The 8627-nt window shown below is 43.8% G+C and overlaps 1 protein-coding gene across 1 annotated transcript; it reads left to right on the top strand.

Moving 5' to 3' along the window:
• Positions 1-1779: 1779 nt before the first annotated feature.
• oat (ornithine aminotransferase) lies at positions 1780-6391 on the top strand. The gene is made up of 10 exons (XM_030098688.1): positions 1780-1899; positions 3058-3281; positions 3412-3636; positions 3712-3807; positions 4168-4295; positions 4449-4571; positions 4775-4903; positions 4990-5103; positions 5186-5330; positions 5411-6391. The coding sequence occupies exons 2-10, from the start codon at positions 3074-3076 to the stop codon at positions 5569-5571; spliced, it is 1329 nt and encodes a 442-aa protein (XP_029954548.1). The 5' UTR covers positions 1780-1899; positions 3058-3073; the 3' UTR covers positions 5572-6391.
• The last annotated feature ends 2236 nt before the right edge of the window (positions 6392-8627 follow it).

The raw sequence follows: 8627 nt of genomic DNA, 5'->3' as shown, positions 1-8627 counted from the left end.
GCGCACAAAATGAGCCGTCTGTGTCGCCAGAAGTTAGTTCCAGCGGAAGAATCTGACACGTTCCATCTCAGAGTATCACTCCGCGTAGACAGAGCTTCAACATTTTATTCCTCAAAAAATTATTGACCAAATTTTATATATTTATTCATTATTTCCGTGGATGGTGATGACACATCAGTATTGTATGTTTCTCTTTTCCTCTCTCTCTTGCACACGCGCGTGCACACACACAAAAACACACACTTTCATTTTAATGACTATATATTATTCTAAGAATTTTATTACTCTTTCATTTTTGTGTTTCTCTTTGTATGAAAATGAAGTTTCAACCTAATTTACTCTATTTTGTACACTGAAACACTAATGTGAATGAGGGACATAAACTTTCCACAAAGAATAGAATAGAATAGAATAGAATAGACTTCGTCTCACCACGAAAAGGTTTACAGTCACAGAGGCTCTGCCCTCAATAAAATGTGTCTGATAAAAAGTTGAAAAAGTTCCTAATTTCTGATAAATATTTCAACTTCATTTGTTGTAATTCATGTAAAAGTATAAGTTAACAAATATGAAAAAAATATACAGTCAGTGTTTGTTTATTTGCCCTTTAAGTGGAGTTGATCCATTGTGGGTAGCAGAAGCTCAGTCCAGGAAAACGTGTTGCCAGTCTGTCTGTCTGCTCTCATCTAATAACTAACTTTATATAACAGGAACTATAATATATTCAAATATGTACAAAAATGTTATTAGTGCAGTACAATGGGTGGTTAATAAAGTTTCCATGATTGCTTTTCAGGGTTATAAAGTGACAGTGATTTTCCATGATTGCTTTTGGAGATGATTGCAGGATATTATAATATCCAGGGTTATTGCGCATATTGTACACCAGGGGCCTGGAGCCACGTGGCTCTTCTGCCCTTCTGTAGTGGCTCCATCAAGCTTCCACAACATGAAATGTGAATAAACACAAGTTACTTTATTATAGTTACACACCACAGTAATATTCAAAAGGATTTGCCAATATTGGTTCAAACAGTATAAAAAAAATAAAGGTACAAGGAAAATTTTGAGAAAATAGCTAAAACCACAAGAAATGGGAAAAAAGGAAGAAGGAAAAAAAAAGCTTGAAAAGAGGAGCAAAACTGTTAAAAATCAGGTTAGAAAATTGGTTAAATGTGTTAAAAGGTTCACTATTCTGAACTGCAGTTAAAACTTCATGAATGTATCATAAGATATTTTGTATGTGAATCAAAACTATATATGAAACTCCATAAGCTGCATTAGCCTCATTTTAAAGACTGGATGTGCTTTATGGCTCCAAACTGACTAGTGGAAAGTCACAAAAATGGCCCTTTTAGTCCAAAAGTTTGCAGACCCCTGTTCTACAAAGTAGAGTTGTACAGTTTGAAAAAAAAAAAAACAAGTATGCTTGGTGTTTGAAGTATTGATATTTCAGCATCGATCTCCATGTAACTATTAATAACACCAGATTTATTTTTTTTGCACAAGTGCAAAGCAATAGAAGTCTTTTTTTCTTTTAGAAAAAATCAGTTTCTCTTTTGTCAGAGGAGACTAAACTTTCCAATGTGCTGTAACTAGTCCGTAAACACTTTTAAGATAAAAAAGAATGCATTGAAATATGCTGCAAAATGAAACGCGGTTCTTTTCTCGGTGGTTCTAATTGTTTGTCTGGATTTCCCGGTCCAACATGGCGGACGCGCTGACGTATCACCGTCCACTCTGTAATCACGGGAAGCTGTTGCAGCATAGAGGTGTGTCCTCTGACGTAACGACACATGGGAGGGAGCGCGATCGCCGGTCGGTAACCTAAAGCCGCTCCTACACCGACGGCAGCATCAGATCTCCCTCAGACCAGCACGGCCAGCTTTTCCTCGACAGGTACAGTTTAATTCCTTTGGTCTTACTCTCTTCGAATATAGAAGTTTAATTTATCCGTCGGATAAACATGCGGAAGAAGGAAACAACAACGGTGATTCGCTGGTGTTAAGATGTTTAGCTAGTTTGTGTTTAGCTAAGATGCAGGTAGGAGGAAATGAATCATTTCTTCTCCTTTTATCAACACAGATCTAAACAGAATCATTTTGTTTGGCTTACAAATACATTTATTTAATAACGTTCACAGGCTGAGAGGTGCCATCCGTGTATCTTGAAGCCAGACGTGGCTGATGATTGTGTTCCTTTGGACAATAATAGCTTTCGCGGCTGCACATGGCCACTGAGAGCTGCTACGTCCTCACCAACCATCCGAATGGGACTGAGGTCTTTATTTAGCTCCCGGCCGTATCTTGGTGGGTGTATCGAGGAGGCAGCTCCCCATCGGCCTATCATCTCTCAGGAGCACTTTGAATGCTTACTCAGGGACATCTGTCATGCACGTTTACTGCCCTTGACGAGCCCCATGTTTGCTCTGTGCCTATATACACTTTATCAGTGTCAACAACACAAAGCTGGCAAGTTCTTTTCCATCCGGTTGGGACGTTTACTTAAATATTAGAGCCATCATCGAGATCTCACTTCTAATCATCATCATCACACGACAGATTTCAGATAACTATTTTTATTGTCACTTTATAACCTCTGAAAAGCCAAAGTTGAGAGCGGGCGCTGCCGTGGGATTATCTGTTATTTTTCCTCTAACAAAAGCCTGTCCAGCCATTGTCTGGTAGTGAAAGAGAAGAATTTTTTTTTCCCCAGCAGTCCTGTAAAGCCATGTCCGAGCTGGTTTCTCTGTGATTCGGCAGAGTTGGATCAAATGCCACTCATTAAAATTTGATTTGATGTGAAGACCAGTGACTCCGCCAAAGAAAACCCCAAGGGTTTTGTTCTGTGCAATTTACCTAAATGAGAAGTTGCCATTAAACCATAATCGCATGGTTGGACGGGTTAGTGTTTGTCATGTTCAACCCGTCTAGTTTAGTAACTATATAACTCTGGTTGCAGGTCCTGAAGATCAACCTGTTGCCTTTAATTTTTAACACTGCTATGTGATATAATCTGTTCTCGCAGCACTCATCTCCTGTCTCTATCATTTCCCAGGCTCAACTTGAAAGGAATGCTTCTCCAGGTGAGCCGCGGCTTGAGCCGCGCCGCCCCTCTGCTCAGCCGGAGCGTCCATTCTGGCACTCGTCCCGCCTCCACCGCCGCCCACAAAAGGCTGAGGGCTGAGCGTCCTCTCACCTCGGAGGAAATCTATGCACGGGAGGACAAGCACGGCGCTCACAACTACCACCCGCTGCCCGTGGCCTTGGAGAGAGGAGAGGGTGAGTTGACCCCGTCACGGTCAGAACCAATGTGAACAAACCCAGTTGTGTAATGCTGTTTAGTCTGGATTTACTCCAAATCCCCGTCGATTATTACAATGTTTTTTTTAATTTTTATCTTCAATTCCAGGTATCTATGTTTGGGATGTTGAAGGCAACCGTTATTATGACTTCCTCAGCGCTTACAGCGCTGTCAACCAGGGGCACTGCCACCCCAAGATCCTCGCCGCGCTCAACGCGCAGGCGTCCAAACTCACCCTGACCTCCAGGGCCTTTTACAACAACGTGCTGGGAGCCTATGAAGAGTACATCACCAGCTTGTTTGGCTACGACAAAGTTTTACCCATGAACACAGGTAACCGATCGCACTGCTGTAAACCTTCTCATGGAAAATGTTTGTTGATTTTAATCAAACTTTTTACGTGATCAGGTGTTGAAGCTGGTGAGACCGCCTGCAAACTTGCCCGCAAATGGGCCTATAATGTGAAAGGAGTTCCCAACAACCAGGCCAAGATCATTTTTGCAGGTAAGCCACTGTTGAACATTTTAAAACCTTGTGTTTTCAGTTCATCATATTTATTACCTCACCCTGTATCTCCGGAGGAAACTGGATCTTACCTCGAGTGAATCTTTAATGAGGCTCAGGCAGCTTGAAAGCGGCTCCTCAGCGGCGACACATTTACTCATTTACTGCAAGCAAAGTTGATGAATTGCAGGATTTGTACACCGCTGCCATAACAGATTCCTTCGTAACATTACCAAGTATTATAGGATGACATGATCAAATGGTAAAGGAAACGGATAATGCAGATTTTCTACAACAAATCATATCTAGTAAATTTAACTTGAGAACATGTTTTTTTTTTCCTCCACCCTTTTTCCTCAGAGGGGAACTTCTGGGGCCGCACCATGGCCGCCATCTCCAGCTCCATCGACCCCAGCAGTTACGAGGGTTTTGGTCCTTACATGCCGGGCTTTGAGCTCGTCCCATACAATGACATTCCTGCCTTGGAGGTACAGACTTTCAGTGTGATTTCCATGTGCTCTGTACAAAAAGTCTCCTTTAGAATGCTGGACAGTGCAGTACTTGGTGATTGCAAGTAAAATTCATTTTTTCAGAGAAACCGGGGAGCTAATAGTTGATATTTTCCTTGTGATCGTCTTCAGAAAGCCCTCCAAGATCAAAACGTCGCTGCCTTCATGGTGGAGCCCATCCAGGGTGAAGCTGGCGTGGTGGTCCCTGATCCAGGCTACCTGACCAAAGTCAGAGAACTCTGCACAAAATACAACGTGAGTGTCCGCACGTGGACGGGAAAGCAGAGAAGAATTTCACACTTTTTATCCATTTTCCTGAACAATATGTTTAAACTCTGAGTAACTGTGAGTAAAGTGTAGGAGCTCGACACCGCCCAGACTCAAAGAGGATGTTCCTACTCTGAGGGATGGTTTTAGTTTCCGGGGCTTCAGCTCAAGTATTCTGGTACTTTGTCCAGGTTTTGTGGATCGCTGACGAGGTGCAGACGGGCCTGGCTCGTACCGGCCGGCGGCTGGCCGTGGACCACGAGGGAGCTCGTCCAGATCTGGTGTTGCTGGGCAAAGCTCTCTCAGGAGGAGTTTACCCCGTAAGCGTCCGGGCTGCTCTTCAGGGACAACTGCAAATCAGACGGAGTTGCATAACTGCGTAACCGGTCTGTGTGTTTCACCTCAGGTGTCGGCTGTGCTGTGTGACGACGAGGTAATGCTCACCATCAAGCCCGGGGAGCACGGCTCCACGTACGGAGGCAATCCTCTGGCCTGTCAGGTCGCCATCGCCGCCCTGCAGGTCAGTGTTAAAGCGCCCTCATTTCTCCACGCGATATCACGCCATGATTTGTCTCACAAATACCTAAATGACCGACCTGCAGGTGTTGGAGGAGGAGAAGCTCGCCGAAAACGCTCAGAAGATGGGAGAGCTGCTGCGGTCCGAGCTCAACAAGCTCCCCAAAGACATCGTGACAACCGTCAGAGGGAAGGGCCTCCTCAACGCCATCGTCATCAAAGAGACCAAAGGTACGGACCCGCACCGCTCATCAGATCACAGCCGCGCTCTCAGGTTCGACCGCTGAATAATCGCCGCCGTTCCCCACCAGACTACGACGCCTGGCAGGTGTGCCTACGCCTGCGCGACAACGGGTTGCTGGCCAAGCCCACCCACGGGGACATCATCCGCTTCGCCCCGCCGCTCGTCATCAACGAGCACGAGCTGCGGGAGTGCGTCGACATCATCCAGAGAACCATCATGTCCTTCTAGATCTCCGAGTCCAACCCAGCAACCATCAGTCATCGCATTTACTAGAAGTTACACTTGTCAGAAAAAGTCACTTCACAGTTACTTGCTTCTTCCCCTGTTTTTTTTTCTCTCTCTTTCTCATTGTGGTCCTCTGTGGACATTACTAGAAAGATCACACATGAGGATATAGTGAAGCTTCATGCAGAAGTTGCTGGAAGGCAGCAGTATTTTCATTTTGGATTCAGATAATTAACCTTTTCTCGATTGTAAATAATGTGTTACCTGATTAATGATTGTTACTCATGACAAGAAGGGGGAAGTGAAGTTAGCAGAGACCGTTGTTACAAAGGCTTTTAGTTCATTTTGACTAACTGTAGGACTTTTCTCATGTTGTATTCAAATCTGTTAAGATAAAGTCTTACTTCCACTGCTCTTTTTTTTTTTTTTGTTAACCTCCACTCCTCGATATCATCTTCTCCTTTGTGTTTGGATCACACAGTCTATTCTCGCACCATGTGTGTTACCAAATTTGCAAAGTACTATTTTTAAATTAAAAGTAGAAATATTTATACCACTTGGCCTCAGGAAGGCTCGACGGGATTAAAAATCAAAGAATACATTTATAAAACGTTCCCGCGTTTACTATTTTGGCACAAAACTAAATTAATCAGAATTTTTTTTCGCATCTTTCTTGTGCTTCTTGAGTTATTTATTGGGTGAAGGGATGGCTCATTGCTAGCGGAGGCTAGTGTGATGCTTTAGCTGCTGTATTGTATGTATGTATGTAAAGATGAGCTTGTTACAATATCCACAGTTCATCAAATAAATGATTCCAGTCTTATCTGTTGCCTTTTTTTGACCCAGGAAGGCCAGTTACGCCACGCACAGTCACATTTATGGGTGTTTCTGCAACGCAATCTTAACCTAATGCCCGTGTTTGCTTTGTGGGAGTTGAAGTTTGAAGACCTGATTTAAATCGGTTCACTGTTTGATCAGACGTGTAAATGTTTTCATCGGTGTTGCTTCACTTCGTTGTTCCTTTTTTGTTCCTGCTCAAGGAACACAGAGAAAACCAGTCTGCATACCAGTTCATAGATAAGCACTGCCAGCTGGCCTCACGTGTGTTTGGATTGTGGGAACAAGCTGGAGTGTCCAGAGAAAACACACACCTACTGAAAAGCACGTGCAAAAGCACGGACCTTCAGTCTTTTGTAATGACACATGTCTGCCACTAGGTGGTGCTGCGTCCTTTCTGGAAATAAACAAGTCTTGGCTGGTCCTCAAAGAGGTCAGCAAAAATATATGCCAGATCTTAAAAACAGCTTGAAAAAAAAAAAAAAAAAATACAACATGGGCATCTCTCATCCATCTCTCACAAGTTTGAGCGCTGAAGAGAAACCCAGGATTCTTCTTATTTTATAGGCAGATCAAGTTCTGCAGAAAAGTTTCCCAACCATCTTTCCAGGAAACACAGTAATGAATACAAGTCACACTAAGTAATAAAAGTCTGACACAGACTTTGTAAGCTGAAGAATCATTCACTCATATTTGTAGCAGCGTTTCCTATCTTTCCCCGCTGTGGGTGTTTAATACCCACAAAGTTCTTTGGAAAAAGCTTTAACAGATGGAAAGGTTTAGTTTGAAACAGATGTATATGAAAGCATAACGCCTGCAGTTACAGATCAATAAAACCTGCCCTAATTAGTTTATTGCTTTGCACATTTATTGGAGTACTCTATGCCAGCTCCTCCTAAAAGGTTTAGTATTGAGTGCATCTTTTTGGGAGCTATTATTCATCCGTGGATGGCTGGCACGGCCTTTTGCAGGAATACATGCACTTCTATGTATTCTCAATTGGAAACTGATCATTACTGCTCAGTCTGACATGTTTGATTGGTAACCAGGCTTCTGTGTAACAATCAGACTTTGCTGCACTGGGAAAACAGCCCATACAGTTCAGGGGAAAGCAGCGCTACAATGTAGGACGGGTCATTATTTCATAAGAGGCGGAGAAAAGAGATGAGCAAAGTCTGGAGTTTGCTTGTGAAATATGAGCGGAATCTAGTTTGGCAGGAAAAATGAGGGTTATCACCGGGTGACACTGAGAAATGTGCAGACTTTGATCCTACACTCTGCCGAGAGAAGCATCCTACTCGGCTTCGGTAGGAAGGCGGACTGTATTCCGCAAATGAGCTCCAGTTTTGGCAGGGGAGTGACAAGCCACAGGCTCCTCCGGGATCTGGGGGAAAACACAAAGGTGCAGGCTTCAGCCTCCCGCCTGAGCCAAACCCAGAGACGCTCCAGCGAAGATACACGACTTCTTTTCTTTTTTTATGGCAAGCGCTCAGTGCCACCGGGCGGCCTGGTCCCATTTGTGAATGTGTTGCTGGGGCCAGGTGTGTGTTCTATCACACTTCCTCAGACCAAGAGGGTCAAGAGAGGCTCATCCAGACTGGATGGCTGCTCTCACTCTTCTCTCTCAGCTCTTTGTTCCTCTCATCCTCTTTGTCTTTCCCTCTTTCCATTCCACTTTCCTTTCGTTCGTTATCGCTCCGCATGTCCCCGGCTCTCCTCCTGCCCCTTTGTCTCGCTCTCAGCCGGCCCATTTGTATTCCCTCCTTACATAATGAAGAAATCAGATTGCAGTACTTAGCCGGGATATAATCAGAGTAACTGCGCCTGAAATTTAATTCAGGTAAAGTCGCAGTTAAGAGAAGGATAAATTATAAAGCTCTGTAACTATTAAACGTGTGGAGAATAAGGTGCCAGCTTGAGAATTATGACCGATGCAGTGCTGGAATAGGATAAGCCATTCGGGGTTTTTTTTCCCCCCCTGTACCACCACAGATAAATCAGAGAAAAAACGTGGGACTGGCCTGCCAGTGCTCATATTAATGGGGCTCTTGCATTAAGTTTATGACATCTGAGTGCACTGATAAAATACATGTGCATCTTAAAGGGCAAATGACACATAATCCTCTGGAGTAATGTGCACTGACCATTTTTCTCCTGAGCCTCCTGTGGTTCACACCAGAGGGTTCAATATATATATTGATCAAGCAAGGCAAGGTCCTCAG

Source organism: Salarias fasciatus, chromosome 8 (assembly GCF_902148845.1).
Source record: "Salarias fasciatus chromosome 8, fSalaFa1.1, whole genome shotgun sequence".
NCBI lineage: Eukaryota > Metazoa > Chordata > Actinopteri > Blenniiformes > Blenniidae > Salarias > Salarias fasciatus.
The sequence above is the reverse complement of the archived record's forward strand: the minus strand, read 5'-3'. Positions and strand labels throughout refer to the sequence as shown.

Excerpts from the sequence above, each read along its gene's own strand:
- oat (XM_030098688.1), top strand. The coding sequence starts at position 3,074 with ATGCTTCTCCAGGTGAGCCGCGGCTTGAGCCGCGCCGCCCCTCTGCTC. Across the intron at positions 4,572-4,774 it reads AACTCTGCACAAAATACAAC|GTTTTGTGGATCGCTGACGA; the intron begins GTGAGTGTCCGC and ends TACTTTGTCCAG. Across the intron at positions 5,104-5,185 it reads TCGCCATCGCCGCCCTGCAG|GTGTTGGAGGAGGAGAAGCT; the intron begins GTCAGTGTTAAA and ends ACCGACCTGCAG.